This window comes from Argiope bruennichi, chromosome 9 (assembly GCF_947563725.1).
Source record: "Argiope bruennichi chromosome 9, qqArgBrue1.1, whole genome shotgun sequence".
NCBI classification, from domain to species: Eukaryota; Metazoa; Arthropoda; class Arachnida; order Araneae; family Araneidae; genus Argiope; species Argiope bruennichi.
Window position 1 is genome coordinate 105,254,730 of NC_079159.1, and position 17,749 is coordinate 105,272,478.

At 31.5% G+C, this 17,749-nt stretch overlaps 1 protein-coding gene across 2 annotated transcripts in view; it reads right to left on the bottom strand.

Annotated features, from left to right (window-relative positions):
• Positions 1-777: 777 nt before the first annotated feature.
• The window catches only part of LOC129983996 (membralin-like), a 51,841-nt gene continuing 34,869 nt past the window's right edge, over positions 778-17,749 (bottom strand). For both annotated transcript variants that reach the window (XM_056093739.1, XM_056093740.1), the window contains exons 10-11: positions 10,319-10,418; positions 778-7,382 (exon numbers count right to left, since the gene is read on the bottom strand). In XM_056093739.1, the coding sequence (XP_055949714.1) occupies positions 7,098-7,382; positions 10,319-10,418 (385 nt within the window). In that variant the 3' untranslated portion in view covers positions 778-7,097. The remainder of the gene's footprint in view (positions 7,383-10,318; positions 10,419-17,749) is intronic.

The window sequence follows — 17,749 nt, forward strand, 5'->3', positions numbered from 1 at the left end:
ACCTAAGACTCGCATACTAATAGACACAAATTTATGGAACATTATATTCTCATCATCTCTAAAAGACGAAGTTTTTCTCACGAAGTTTCACGAACTCTCACGAAGTTTTTCTCCTTCAAAATGACAATTTTAAAAACGCGTAGTTCAGAACCCAAGAATAACTTTTAGAATCTAATTTAAGAAGTAAAGTATTCTAATTTTAAAACAGTTGCATATCGTTCTTTGACTCTGCCTACCTGCGTGAATCTGCATTTTGAACGATGAATATAATTAGGACAACATGTCGTTCCTGTCTCATCGACGACCACTTATCCAGTGCAAAATGAGCAGTTAGTAATTATATACCGAGATATCCAAGATTTGCGGACAGTATGCAGACTAAGTTTTCTACTAACTATAACTACAAGAACTAACTTTTGATAAAATTAATTTATTTTTTAAATGTATTTTGAATTATTTGATATAAAATGTATCATTTGATGTTAGTATATTTGTACCGATGTTATTATATTTGTATCTTTCTATTATTATTATTATGCTTGTAGTTATGCAAGTAAACATTCCGTATTTATTATTAAGTTATAATAAATATTGTAGACCTACGCTAATGAATGGACTGCAACACCTTGAAAAATTAGAAGTAGCTCGTACTCTGGAGAAGTCTGTCCATCCCTGCTGTATTAGTAAGGTCATTTTCTTCTTATAGATTTAAGAAAAAAATAAGCAGAGAAAAAATTTACTCATTACAAAAACAATGAAACAACAAAAAATGTGAGCTTTGTCTTTATTGAAAGCCCTTTTCAAACATAGAAAAACAAATTTTACATCCAGAGTCTTTCATTTTTTTATAGAACAGTTGGAAACTATGATGAAACACCGTCGAATACATCTACAACACATATGACACAAAAGAAAGACCCAGTCGAATAACAACGAAAACAATAATTAGTATTTTCTTGCATACATTCACAATAGAGAACACATACTTTTTTAAAATTTTTAATTTCAACAAAATTAATTTGGAATTTTAAGAAAACGGATTTACATCTGAATATACAACAATTCGAATAGAACACATAATTTAACAACAATAGAGATCTAGTTAAAAACAAAATAGGAACAAATATTTAGACATCTATAGTAAACATATGTTGTTTTTTATGAATAACAAATACGTTTTCACGCATGCATTTTTTTCATGCAATATTAACACTGAAGCAATGCAAATACAAATATTTGTAATAAGTTTCGCCCCCTTTATATAAAACATTAATAACATTACTATTAATCGCATTCATGTTTCTTTTCTAAAATAAACACTCGAAACAAATCGGCAATTCTTTTATATATTACTTCTTTCATTTTCACATTTTTCACAAGAACATTTCTTTAAAAAACTTAAACAAATGATTCTAAAGACTTTTTTCCTTCTTCAACATTGAATCATTTTACTTTTATTGTGTTCAAGTTTTAATTTCAATTTAAAAGTAAATTATCTGTAGCGATTAAAGTAAGAATTTTTTAAAAATCATATATCATATAGAAAAATACAAGAAAAAAAGTTAATTAATGTATTAAATAAATACATAAATAAGCAAATACTTCTAAAATAAAAATTTAAAATGTATTAAAACTGGAAGAATTTTTTTTTCATTGCGATTTAATAACATTAAGTTTTTTTTTTTTTTTTCAAATTTATTGTAACCTAGCAACAAAATATTAATGAAATAAATTATAACCGAAGATTTTAAGTCACAAAGATAAATAATCCCTTGTACTTATTAATAGCATGAAAACGGCTAGTTTCCATACATCAGGAAAAACCTATAAAAATTTTAATAATTAATTTTTAAAGAAATCAAAGAATATTATTAAATACGAGATTTTTCCTACATTAGAGCAGTGAAATGAGGAAATATTTAACTTAATGATTGGCATTAGAAATAGAATAACGGTAATGCCGAGTGTTGGCTAAAGTCGAAGTCAAGCGATTCCTAAATTTTTCATTTTAAAATATGATAGAAAGGTAAAAGATTCAAAATATTTTCCAATATTTTTCAAAAATTAATCAGAAGAGAAAGTAGGAGAAAAAATTCACTCACTCATGTAATAAAAGTTGTCAGTCTCGCAAAGAAATTGAATTCGAAAATCGGGAAGGAAAAAAAAAAAACTTTTATTAGTATGAGTATTAATTACTGAATTTGAGACAACAAAGTTCTAGTTGCATTTATTAGTAACAATTAACTCGAATATTTGTCTCTCTGTTGGCATACCCCAGGATATACCAGATTTCCTTTAGCGATGATTTGGAAATAGATAATGTGTCCTTCTGGGGAATTTTGAAATTTTAATTAGAAATTTTATTAATTAAAAATTAAGCAAAGATTTGTCATTTACAGTCAAAAATGAAAAATAATTTCTGCACTATCTTTAAATTAAAATAAATATACAAGTTACTGATCTCAATTTAGCAGTCATTCAATCATTTAGTAACTAAATATTATTTCAAAAAGAATTCATCATAATATATAACATTTTTCATAACCTTAAACATTTAATTATTGTTCCCCTCATTCTTTTGTTCTTAATTCCTTCCCATGTTGAATTCTATAATAAAATCCCAATAGAGTTTACATTTTATTATTATTATGGCAATTTTTCTGTGTAAAATTCTTTAAGACAATAAATATATTAGAAAATATATAAACTAAGCTCAAAAACTATGAATGGTAATTGATTCCTTTTAATCAGCCTGTTTAATTTCAACTAACATTCAACTATATATGAAATGTGCCATGCCAATTTAATATTGAAATCAACTGCATATTTTGCATGAGAAATCAGAAAGTGAAGTTGGCGCCGACAACATGCAATTAGATGTTAAATGATACAGATGTTTACTTGTCTCGATTAGGAACGCTCCTGTAGACAATAAACACAGCAAACCATAAAAACATGAGAAATTCTATCACAATCTTAAATTTTCTTTCCATTTTAGATCTCTCCCCTATTTTGGAGATATCAAAGAGGAATAGCATATGCTCAAAAGCGAGCAGAATTTACTTTTCTCAAAACGGTCAGTTCAGCCAATTTCATTTTAAACCAACAGAGCTATTAGCCGTTTTCTTTTGCGAGTGAACAATTTTTTTTCTTAATTTATGAAAAACAATGCATGCAAACTGGAACATAGAATACTACAGAATATATGCAAGCGGTCTCTGCATAAAAAGAGATAAAAAATAATAATTTAACGTTCCAAAAATTTTATTTATTGCGTTAATTGTTCATTTTATTGCAGCAAAATGAACACAGATCAAATCGGTTTATTCAGCTTTTACTTCAAAGTAACTATATTGTGCAGCTATGTACAAACAATGGCAAAAATGCAAATGTAAACATTGTCAACAAGCCTCCTTTTTTCGCCTCTTCCAGTGCCTCCATCATTATACTTGTCCCTTACATAAATTCTTCAGACAAAAAAAAAAACCTGTGTAGGACGAGTTTGGAAATACACTGGTAATAAAAGTATTGGAGCCTGATGTTTCGACAAATCATCTTAGGTTTGAAGGAACCAGTGACGTATTATGACAGAGAACCCAAAAATATGCCTTCCCCCACGAAGGGAAATTTCGAATGCCTGAAATAGCAAGCTTATCTATGTCGCATATATATTAAAAGGATGAAATTAGTTCTGATTAATCTGTCAGACGGTGCTCTTCATCCGCACTGTAGGAATTGACATAATTCATTTACATTTGAAAAAAAACTTCAACACAAATTAGTTCAGGAACTTTTTGAACGTAATATCAGATACGATTGCATTAAAATGAAACTCAACAATGAGGATTAATGAACAATATGAAAGAACAGTGATAATACATTATAAAATTAATAAACATATTTCAAGAAGTACAATTAAAATGTCTCACTCCAAACATGCCTGACATCAAGGGCAAGTACTTAAACTGATTAAAGGCAAAACAGTTGCCTCTATTCAATTACTCATCTCATCAGTTTCATCATTCAAATAAAATATAGAGGGAGCAGAAAAAATATTACTTCCAATAATCCTGCGAATTCATAAAAAAACAAAAATAACAAATTATATAAATATATGAAATTAAGGAACAATAAAATAATTAAATAAAATTATTATTTCAAAACATCTGTTTTAATAAATAAACCTCAGATTTAGAATAGAATAAACACATTTTGAAATAAATGCTTATGAAAAATTTTGAAATAAAAAATAATTATTTACAAAAAAAGTATAATGTAAATCATGTTTCAAAAAATAAATATGCAATCAAATAATTTCATTTTTATTTTTTTAAAAATTGCATTTGCTTGTATGAACATATAAGTCTTAAAAAAATTTCAATGCATTCAAAATTCGCATTGAATATGCACTTGAAGAAGTGCACACATATATGTATATGCACACACATATAATACATAGAAAGGAGTCATGCAATATTTCAATTAGGGAGAATCTACCTATAAAATGAATAAATATGAATGTAAAAAAAAATAATAATAATTGGTTACAAATATTTATTTTGGAATTTTTTTTAAAAAAATCATATTTTACAATTTTTTTTTATATGTGTGTGTGGAGGAAACAACTTAATGCAATTACAACTACTAATCAAAAGGAAGAAAAAAGAATAGCAATCTATAAATAAATATTGGTACTAAATCACCGGCAAATGAAAACAAATACAACATATAAAAATAATAAAGCTCAATTTGATTAAAAAAAAATCTAAAATTTCCATTCCATACACAGATTAAATCAACTATTGTCCTCTTAAAAAGAACATAAAGCTCTTAAAACATATCAAACTCGAGCTCCTTAGTAAACATATATATGGAAACAAAATAAATATAATTCAATGAATGACCCAATTAAATACATGAAAAGACAAAGAAATTAAGTTTCAATAGAAACTAATTCAACAAACAAACAATAGCCATGGGATTTTCTTGATTTAAAATGGAAAATAATACATCTAGAGTTCTAGATTAAAGATGCACTAAAATATATATCCCCTTCAGAACTATAAAAAAATAATAATTAGATCTCATAGCATGCATTGAAATTAAATATATATTAGGTAAAATATCCTTTAAAAAACACTCAGGATATCATAAATTTCAACTTGAAAATTTTTTAATGAATTCTTATACAAAGTTACATATCAAGTCTTAAGATTTATCTTATTTTAGATATAGGGTGTCTGAAAATCTTATGTATACTGCATGATGATGTTAAACAAACTAGAAATGGTGGTTTTCGCTCTTTCACATATTATTAATATAGCTCCTAAGGTTCTGCTTCATAATATTGTTATTTGACAGAATTCCAATAGAAATGGCTAAGTGCAGGCTGATGAGCACTGTATGAAAAAATTTTAATCAGTATACATGTCGCAAGATCTCTAGATTACATTCCTTCATGCGAGGTTAAATGAAAGATTTTGTGTATCAAAAACCTTGCATTCATTTCAAGGATTTAAAGCAATCGGAGCTGCTATTTAATTCAAAACTTTATGGACTTTTGAATATGCGTGACATGAATTAAATAATGAGCACATTCAACACAATCAAGGGATTTTACATAAAAATATATTAATTTTCAAAACTCTATGGAGAGTCAGTAAAGCCTTTTAGTTTCTTTATCCATGTATTGCATAATTTTGCAACATATTCAAGTCTTCTCAGATACCCTATAATTTTAAATATCTTAAATTTTTAATATAAAAATTTAATTTTTCTGTCATTTTAAAATCAAATATTTGCATTCCAGTTAAACTATTACATAAAAACTAAAATATCAAAAAAAAATTATTATTCTATAAATTAACAAACAGTTGGAATAGGAAATTTATTTTTAATACAAAAAATAAGAATGGAACACATTTCTTGTAACAAAAATATATTTACATTTCAGTATATTGAATATTATTCAGTAGATTTAACTCATTTTTATTGATTACAAATATCAGGGAATCAGATCAAAATGGTAAGATTAATTCTGAACAAAAAATATTAACATTATTTTATAACCGAGTGATTGATTTTAATGAAATATTTTTTGATTACTTTATTAAGTGCATTTTCAGTAGCCGATTTCCTGTAGTATATTCAAATCAAGAAAATATTCTGATCAAAAAGGGAAGACAACTGAATAAAGATAGTCTAGAGTTAATGTAATTATTGGCTTATCTCAAATGAAATGAATTGGAATGTCAAAGAAATAGATAAAACTAACAAAGTCCGAAGAAAATTTGCAATTAAATCATTGCAAATTTATGTAAATGCCATTTTAATAAGACTAAAAAATTTTTTACTGACATTAGCACAGCAGAAGTTTGCATCACCATAATGGGTCTTTCAATTCTGCTAATTCAAGTATCAGATAGGAATTTTTCCTTGGCCAATTGATAATGCTAATTCCTTGACCAATTAAAAATATATTTTTTTTAAATAAAACTTTTCTGAAACTTTAAAAAAATAATATATAAAAAAAAAACTCTTAAAACATAACTAATATTTTTTAAATTAAAAATTGAATTTTTCTTCATTAAAGTCTAACTTTTCTGATCTGCACTCTTTGAGCCAATAATAATAACTTTGTAATGATTAAATACTTTATTTGATAGCTTAAAAAGTGGCTTCAATTCAACTTCTGGCTTCATTTTTTTTCAGTCAATTTTAAGCCAGTTTTATATATTATATATATAAATTGAGTATTTATATACATATAGAATAAATTAAACACTTTACATACATCAACACATGAACTTTAAAAACATCAAATTGCACAAGATCATGCAAATTTATTGACTTAAAAAATATACCCCGCAGAGATATATGAACATAAAAACGATACTATCTTTACACTGATTTGATAACCACCATTAAAGAACTTTTAAAATCCACAATCCCAGCTCTACATGCAATAACATAACTTTCATCATCAAATGGAAAGATAATAAATAAATTTTTGCAATATAAATGACTTGCTTCTTGGCTCATGCAACAGCATGCAAATTTCCTTACACAGCTGACCCGTTTCCTCTTGCACTGTTCACTTATCTTCTCTTGGCAACAGAAATACTTGAGTGCGAATAAGATGTATCTCCACTATCAGTCACCTCAGAGGAGGTTGGAATATTATCATCGAAACTGGACTCCTGACTAGGTGCGGAGGTTTCCTGAAAATTAGAATCATCCTCATCATCCGCGAGAGAACCGTCTGATGGAAGCAAGTAGTTATCGAAACTGTAGGATCCATCCGAATCATAATCTGTTTCATTCTCCATTGCATTCCAAATGGCTGGCAATTCATACTCATGGAAGAAATAAACCATGGAATGCTGTAAAATGAGAAAATAAATATAAATGATTTTGCATTTGCTTCTTTTGTATATAGATACTAGAAGGCAAAAACAACAAAAATGAATAATACATAACGAAAACAAAATAAAAGTTAAACAAAGTTTTAATAAATTTATCTAAAACTTTAATAGAGCTTTATATTACTGGAAAGAACTTATCAGCTGCTACATTTACAATAACTTCAATTTCAACTTAGGAAATACTTTCTAATAAATAAAAAGTAAACAAGAAATTAGGTATTCGTCTCTCCTAGTCAATCTATTTATGCACTTTTTTTTAACACATTTTCATTAACTCACTTTCTTATCTGTCTGTTGGTCTATCTGTCAAGTACAAATTTTGCAATCTATTTTAAACAAACTTCTCGATCAGCTAGATTTGAGACTTTAGATATAGCTCAGAATTGGATAGCAATGCAACATTAGCACATTTTCTTCTCAGGCACAAATTTTGTCATCAGGTAATGGAAAATTTAAAATCAGTTGTAAAATTTCACACACAAGATTCAAAAGCAAAAAATAATCAAGGTAATTAATATACCATGTTATTCACCTTAATATATCATGACGGACTAAAAAGTATAAAATAAGCATATTCCAAGCCTATACAAATTTATAGCTCCTATAAGAGCGTGAATTTTTAAAATTCACAATTCACAAATTTTCAGGGCAATATGTAGGGGACAAGGAAATATTAAAATGCATTTCTCGACTCAAGTGCTTATATTTCATTTGATAAATTCCGTTTTGGGCAAATTGGAAACACCTTGAGCAAGATGGATGAAATGTAGTTTGAGGAGGTCACACCAAATTTGTAACAGTCGATCGAATTTTGAAAGAAATCCTTTTACATGACGAATGTTTAGTTTGTCTGAGAGCAAATGACAGTAGATTTTAGATGTAAAATTTACATCTAAATTGCAGATCCGTAACAAATTTTAAACAAAATTCGTGTCAGTCTGCACTGAAGTAGATGTGATAATTCATAAACACAACTAAACGGTAAACTAGGCAAATGAAATTTGGCGCAAGATCTTAATAATAAATTTTAGTTCTGTGTCCAATTTTGATCCAAATTAGTCAACAAAAAAATGTCCAAAATGCATGCTCTTTTTTTTCTCACTATACTAAAAAGCAGAGTTTATAGGCAATACTCTGAAAATAAAATAAATTGAACCCACATGATGTTAACAGTCTATCACAATTTTTATACTCTGAGAAGGGGCATAACACTTTTATAAGAGGATATGCAAAAAGCTCTCAGGGATACCACTGCCATTAATTTCATTTAAACAGTTTACTCAGAGCTGGTTTAAAACACAAAATCGTTTATCACTATGCCCAATTGAATATTCCTAGTTCAGTTTAGTTTTTTACTAACGTCCCGTTGTAAAGCAGCACTAGGGTTATTTTGGGACGACCTCGTAAGTTTGAACCGCGGTCAGATGACGAGGACGACACCTGAGCTGGCACACCCCTCTCCACACCACACCACACCAGCTGGAGTACGTTTGTCCTTGACGTATTTAACGTGCAACAGGCCCCCTTACACAATGGTTCTTCGGTGAAATCGGGTCTCGAACCTGAAACCCTACGACTTACAAGCCGAGACCTTACCATCAGGCCACCGCGGCCCTTTGAATATTCCTAGATACACACATAACATTTAAAAGTGCCTCATATTTGGACAGAATTTACAACTAAACATCAGCAATTGATATTCAAAGAAACACATATTACATCATAGATTTCTTGAGTTGTGACTCGAGATGTCATTGATCACAGAATTGACCCGAGAACTATAGCCATATTTCAAACAATAGGTAAAACTATTTAAACGAATATTTAAAACTTCAATTAATTTTTTGTAAAATTAATAATTCTAAAATTAAAAACTCAAAGACAAACAGTCAGAATATTAATGGAATGCTTCGATTAGGGAAAAAAAATTTATAATAGCATTTGTCTCATTTCATAAGACCCAAAAGTAATTTTAGGAGATTAAGTTAACCACATGCAAAGCATGCATGTGGATTTCAAACTTATGTTAATGGGCTACAAATCTAAAATATACGATTCCTTCTGAATTGTGTTCGAGTCTTCCTATCGTTGTTTAAGAGATTATCGTTATTGACCGCATACTAAATTTCAACCGTCTAGCTCAAAACATTGAGTTATCATTGTTCACAGACAAACATAATTCTAAAAAGGTGCTTTCTGTCTCAAGAAATACTAAAACGAGCAACTTTCAAAACTTTGAGCTTGAAATTTAAGCGATTATTTTCTGTTTGTATAATACGGATACGAGATAGAGAAAAAAAAATGATGCAAATATCAAATATATAAATAAAGAAATGAAAATCAAAAAATTTTTACGTTTAAGTATTAAATGAGCAACATTTCATCATGCGGTAAGTGTGAAAAGTGCCCAATAGTCCTATAAGTAATTCAAAAGATCATGGCAAAATATCATTAGTGGTCACTTTCTTAGGGTAGTCATAGACTGACTACTCCGTCCCCCCCCCGAAGGTACAAAGAAAAACTTGAATGACTGGACTACCGCGACAGCAATTCTGGCAGAAACTATCCCCATCACCGGCCACGGTACAACCCTTCCCTAAGGAAGTACGTCTCGTCATCGATGGGAGGTAACCAAACCAACCCGTTCATGTACCCTCAAGGGTGGAGAGAACCAATCATCATACCGGAAGATTCTCATCCTTAATATCGAGGCGCGCCCACAACCCCTACTTTCTTAAGGTAGTAAAAAGAGAAACTTTTACATTTTGTGATTTTCCAACATATAATAATCTTCAATTATATCGTTGCAATAAAAATATATTCAAAAATTTCAATACGTTTTTATATATATTATAAATGTTTTTATACATAATAGTATTTTAAAAGAAACTCACCTGAATGAATAACCAGGACGTGACCAGGGCCAAGAAACTGTACTGACCATTAAAGCGATAGTGGTAAGCATAGAAGGCGTAATGGTACAAATAGAACAGCCTGCAATGAAAGCAAATTCAACATGATCAAGATAATACCCATTACACAATAACAAAAAAGTTTTTTTTTTTTTTTTTTTTTGATTAAACATCATTAAGTGAAAAAGACAGAATTACAAGTTTGACATCGACAACTTTTTTTTAATAAAATAATGTAATTTTTGTCGTATAATAACGAAATTTAAAAATACAATCCAATCAAACACACAGAAGGTCAAATCAGAGAATACTGCCGTCATTTAATTTGATATCACGTTTAAATGAAAAAAAGTTTGAAAAATATAATTTATAAGTAAGTGCATATATAAAAAAAAAGGATTTTGAATAACTAAACAATTAGACCAAAACAAGTGTTACACAAATTTCTTTTCAAAAACTCATTTTTGCATATCTATGGATCTTGCCGAGAAACAAAAATCATTGGCGCTTTTCTATAATCAATCTATAGGTCATAATGATTTCAAATCGGTTTAATATATCAGGCATAAGCTTCCATTTCATGTCAATGTTTTTAAAACCAGAAGGCAATCTGAGAGCAAAATAAGGGTACATTTTCCTTTATTGGTATTAAATTCCAGTTTTTAAAAGAAAGAACATTCAGAAGCAATAATACATACGAAAAAGAAAACAGAATTTATACTAATTAAATGTAAAAGATATTTATATTCATGTCCTATAAATTAAGGTTATTTCAGAATCATATGGAAATTATGCACTTGAGCAAAAAAATATACCTTTGAGAATGTACCGTTTTGTACCTTAAAATGCATTGTAGAATGTAAAATGAAACAGTCGAACACATTCTTAGGAAAAATAAATGCTTCTGTTTCAAGTTGAAATATGTCAAAAGATGACATCGACAATAACAAGATCAACTTGCAGACGTTAAGGATTCGTTCCCATGGCATGTGCGCGCCTTGAGTTCAGCGCATTTTGCCCTCTTTCCCCTCACTTGCGGTTTCTCGGGGCTCTTTGATGTCTGTTCATTTTACTGACATTTTTGCGGGAAGCTCCCGACCGACGTTCACAGGTAAGAGTGGTCCTACACTGGCAGATTTAAGACTTTATCTGTAAAGGCAACAGGCCATGGGAACGGGATTTTAGAAGGAACAGTAATTCACTAAATTGCTTAAAAGGAATCGTTTCGGCGAGCCATTTAGTCCATAACATGCGCACAATTGGAATGTGGACATTCGCAGAAGTAAGTATTCGAGAAACTCGAAATAGAGCAGTGTTAAATGTAGGCCTTGGAAGCGTTTCCAAAAAATGGAAACACAAACAAATGTTTAAGAACGAGTCATTCCCAAGTTACAAGACAACATGCGACTAATATTTAGTTATAACTGCTAAAAGAAGCATGCAGAGTACAGTATCAAACTTGTCATGACAGCTGTAGGCAACCATGAACAGAAATCAAAATCAAAACCACAGAACCCAAGCAGTAGCCATAGATTTCTGATTTAATACTGTTTATATATGTCATATAGATGCCTACAATGTTATTTATCAATTTTTATCATTTCTCAATTTTTTCTTCTTTTTTTCACTTCAATCAGTAATCTCTATATATAACTCCAACTAACGGCTTCAAAAATATAGAGATTGCGTCTGTAACTATCAACATTTCTCTGAAAGTTCATTGTCATTTGTTTTTAAATATCTTTGTTCCCTTCATTTAATTATAACTTTGTTACAACGTTAAATATAGCTGTATAGGGTGCGATTCCGGTGAAAATTCTCTGTGAAGTTCCCTGGATAGGTTGTCGTATCTTCGTTTCTTTCTTTCCTCTTCTTTCCAACTTGTGCTCATTCAACTGATAAGATAGTCTTATATACATCGGGGACGCAGGATGACGTTATGTTATGTAGGCAGCCACGGACACCACAAAATCGAAGCAAGCCTTGCGAAGAATTTTAGAACAGTATGTTCTATATGGCCGCCGGCATGCGAAATGTGCTCCAATCACAGTGGATCTCTGCCATCTCCAATCAGCCTGGGGCAGATAATAAGCGAACTAGCCATTTTTATAACTGGACTGTGAACTTTTTCTGATATACCCGCATTTTCAATGAATTCTTATTCGCATCGTATTTTCCTATCGAGAGTGCCAGGGACATGTTACAAGCAAAAAACATCACTGAACACCATAGTTTACGGTGATGCTAAACTTATAGATTTTGCTGATTCTAGCTTCTTGATTCTTTTATTGATTCTTTGCTAAGTTCTAGAACAGATCTGCATGTCCAAAAAAAGACGATGATAGACGTTATTTATCGGAATATCCTTCTGCAATAACATGAGTGTACATTCAAAGGTACAATGGCGTTAATTTTCTCTTTATGGATGGCACTGCCTGTTCTCATTAGGGGAACACTGTGGACAAAAGCTTCAAAGAATAGGATGTGTGGAACATGCTTGGCGGACGAGTTGCAGCTCGTATTCCATCTCCTAAGTCTTTTTGGGGGAACTCCAAAGAACATCGATTGATCAATTTGACAATTAGGTTCTCAGCCTGCCCAGATCAATATAGATATCAGTAACTGAAATCTAGCCCATGACAAACCTATAGCCATTAACATGCTGCCCGATATCTAGAGCCACTCACTTAGTTCTAATGATAATCGAAAATATTTCTTTCAAGAAAAGATTCGAAATTTATCAAGAACATTGGACGTTGTATGTTTTTCTTTTAAATATAATTGAGTTAATATTAATATAAACTGACTAAAAACGATATTTTCAAATGTTACGAAAGCTTAAATGCGATTTATCAGATACGACTTCTCTCCCCCCCACCCCTTCTTTTTTAATGAAAACAAATTTGTCTTCGAATTTTTCTCTCCAAGAACACACTATTATAAATATCGCAATATTTCCTTAAAAATAATCTATTTGAATTATATCTAAATTTCGCTGCAGTTCAGAAAATTGTGTTGGTCTTAAATGAGTACACAGTTTATATAATTTGCATACAAGAAAATAAAAAATATAACTCTATTCTTTAAATTATTCAACTTATTTATAAGTGAGCTTCTCTACTCATTACTATCAAAATCAAATACTTCCAGTGAAAAAAAAATTTAAGCAATTCAAAAGAATTTATTTATAAAGTTTCTGGATGCCAGTATTTTATTCTATTCTGTATTTGTTCTATCTTGAAGTCTTTTTCCTATTTTTTCCGTATGGGGGGGGGGGAAGAGAAAAAAAAAACTTTCCGTAACGAACTGGAAAAAAAAAAAAAAAAAAAAAAAAGGGAGCAACGGAAAAACTTCCTTTATCTCTAAGCCTGCGTTTTTATGAGGCTTTTCACCCATCATCGTTCATCATTTAAGAGGATTACGAGCTACTTCGAAGAACTTTAATCGATCCAGAGACTTCAAAAGAGGAGGGAAACATACCTAAGAAGTAAATCCCAAAACAAATACGCTCCCTGGGAACACTCCGCAGCCCGGTCCTATCTTTAACTCGTTGATCAATGCCCAAAGGTACAAGATCGGGTTTATTTAGTTTTTAATTTCTGAGATCCGCACGATAAACTCGGAGGTTTTAGTTACATCCAATGGTTTAGTTAAGGATGCTTATACATAGTAGGATGCTTTAACAGCCATTTCCAACTGCGAATAAAACAGTTATGCAATTTTTCCTCCCTAACAACTAACGAAAGATACACTAATAGCACTTCATGCGAGATTTGTAGAGATGTATCATGGATCTGTTCACATAGAAAAACAGTGGCTTTGGTTTTTGGTTTAGTTATATTAACGTCCTGTTGTAAAGCAACATGAGGGTTATTTTGGGACGGACCTCGTCATTTTGAACCGCGGTCAGATGACGAGGACGACACCTGAGCTGGCACCCCCCCCCCCTCTCCACACCACACCAGCGGGAGGACGTTTGGCATGACGGATTTAACATGCAACAGACCCCCTTACACGACGGTTCTTCGGTGGAATCGGGTCTCGAACCTGAAACCCTACGGCTCACCAGCCGAGACCTTACCACCAGGCCACTGCGGCCCCTAGAAAACCATTGGCAGTAATTTCCCCAAAACTTTTTTTCATATGCTTTAATAAAATTGTCACGCCAGGTAACGCCAAAGACGACACTGGCATACAATAGTTAAAAAATTATTAACCTTTTTGGCGTGAATTTAGAATTTTTACTAAATCGATCGTGTCGAGTTAGGCGAGTTTTTTGGCGACTTTTCACTGGTATCCAGAAATCGAATTTATGTTTTAAACACTTTTTTTTAATTCATTAAAACAAAAATGTGACAAAAACCTACACTTGTAGTCTCAAAATCCAGCTCGTTATATTTAAGTCATTGCATTTTTTAATTAGAGCGTTTAGATCTTTCCGAAAGTACATATCGACAGACAGTCAACAAGTAGTTGGATTCGGCTCAATATACTATAGATATTAAATATGTGTACCGCATCTTATCCATCTAGCTCTCTTCGTTTTGTAGTTATCGCGCTAATTTATATTCGAACAGCTGGACATATGGATTTTCTCTGAATAAATTTTACTCAAAATCTGATAGAAGTCTATAAATTTGATATAACGACGTATACCAAATTTCAACCACATAACTTAAATCGTGTTTGTTACAGACAGAGAGACGGACATTATCCAAAAAAGGATTTTTTGAAGGTCTAAAATGTGGAGATTCGTCAATATCTCGAGTTCGAATTTTGTGACGATTATTATACTTTCTCTATACTACGTATACGAGAAAGTAAAAACGGCTGATCGCAATAGGAAGCCACATAATGCCAACGAATCTCGTCATCAGTGACAACGTGAAGACACAGACACCAGCATACAAGGAAAAGAGAAGAGACAAGGGTATATCGTTATCCAATCGAATTTCCACTGTACAAAAGATCTGCCCATCCATTTGGCCTTCTTTCAGATTATTGACTAATTTAATGACGATATTTTATAGCATTCTTTGTGCTTCTATGGGACCAGGAATTATAACAATTATAACAAACTGAAAAGAGGCTCACTCTCTTTGCTGGCAACCATGCAGGTGAGTTAACAGAAGAATACTTTGGTGAAAGCTTATAAGCCAGTTAAACAACTACGCTACATGAGCAAATGCTTTTGTATTGTGGTCATGTTACTCAGCTGCGAACCACATTGGTGTTCTCGGACGATGAAACTTCAACCTTCGTACAGCTGTTGTGACGCCATCTACCCACAGCAAACCAAAGTCATCAGACTCACTTGACGCAGCAAACCAAAGTCGTCAGACTCACTTGACGCAACAGCAACCACTCACCCACACACCCTCCCCGCAACTCAAATGCTCAAATGGGTATAGGCGCATTAGAATCAACAGCTAATACATCACCACTCAACAGCCATATCGTTCGTCTCACCTCCGACTCACTGGAGGGTGAGTTGTGGTGAAAGCTTATAAGCCAGTTAACAGCTACGCTACACAAACAATTGCTTTTGTATTGTGGTCATGTTACTGGGCTGCAAACCACAAGGTCCCAGGTTCTATCCTCACTCATCTCAATTCGCCACAATACTATAAGTGTTGATACATTTGTAATGACAAACAAATGAAAGCACAATTCGGAATCTAACAAAAAATTGGAGCTTTCATAAACCAGTGACTGGAATTATAAGCTGATAAACATGTGCATAATTTTTTTTATAAACTTTATCATATACGTCCAAAGAACAATTTGAATTCCCTTAAAACATATGCATGCCCTGAAACAATGAAATTCAACGTTGAGTGAATTATGTTTGTCCACTAACTTTCACCGAATGAATGATAACAAAGAAAAAACTCTCTAATGAATGATAATGAATATAGAAGATTCAAAACAATAATTTGCAACTCCCTTAGAAGTACAGTAAAAATAAAGTGGAAAATGTAGATGGAACTTTACATACAATTTATCAATACAAACTCTGCTTGATAGCTTAGGTTCTACGGCAAATTTTGTTTTGGTATGGGTAGCATAACTCTAAAAATATTATATTGGAGTTACCTGAATACATAATAAATTATAGATACTATAATATATAATTTTTTCGATCAGGAATATTGATCAAAAAACGCAAATTTGAAAGTAACCTATCCATGTAACAACTATCCCATTTCGATTATTAAATAAAATTCAGCCAATAAAATTCATTCACAGTTGGGTTTTTTTTTTTAAATCTATAACCAAATTATGTTATAAAGCTTTATTCTTAATTTCAAAAATAAACAAAAGGAGAAGATGAGTTGTGGTCATCTTCTCGGCATAGTACGGCTCTGTGGTTTTAGAAACTATAGAATATTATAACATTTAAATGGTTCTATAATTTAATTATATTTTCAAGTAGAAATTGGGCGACTTATTTCCTGGGCAAAAATAGTTGAATTCATGCAATTAGAGTCTCATTCCAAAAAATGCGTTAGAATATATCTATTTATACAAAATCTTACGAGAAAACATCAATATTCCAAATTTTCAAGAGAATCTCTTGTATATTGAATGACAGTCCAATTTTGTACAACTATACATATTCAGGTAATCTTCGATAACGAATCTCAATTCCATCAAATGATAACTCACATAGCTGCAATTTGTCATGTATTGAATTTTATACACCTATTCATATTCAAATACTCTTCAACAATTAACCCGAATTCCATCAAACGATAGCTGGCATAGTTACATCCATACGAATCAAAAGGACATAACTGAAAAATAAAAATTGCATGGACATCACAGACACATTCGGCCCACAATTTTCTTCAAAACTTTTTCCCACAAGAGTTAATCACATAAACACATTTCAAATCAATCCTTCACCAAAAACTTCGCTCGGGAATGCATAAAATATGCTCACACACGCATGACAGGAAAAGAAAAAAAAAAGAGGAAATCGGAACTTTCCCAAACGGACGCATCTGGCGCTGTTAACACTCCCTTCCCATTTGGCATGCAGGCACCTCTAGACCAGCATATATTTAGAAGTAAGTGCCTGGAAAATATTTATGCTCCGTTCCAACGCTCAAAATGCAGCTCAGGGGGAAAATGGCGACAGACCCCCCAGAAGCGGAAAGTAAACCTTGCAAGCAGAGAATAAAATATTCAAATATTCGCACGATATCGGCCCGGTTGGACGCTGGATCATATCAACTTGGTGAAAGCTTTTAGCTAGAGTAAAGGCAGCGATTGGGACAGAAATTTTTATTTTAAAACAAGGAAAATGCAAAAATCACATAAAGATTACCCTACGTGGAAAGACGTTATTAAACACCATTATAAAACAACAGAATGCTTTTTGTCGCACTGGTGACAATGGCAGCATGT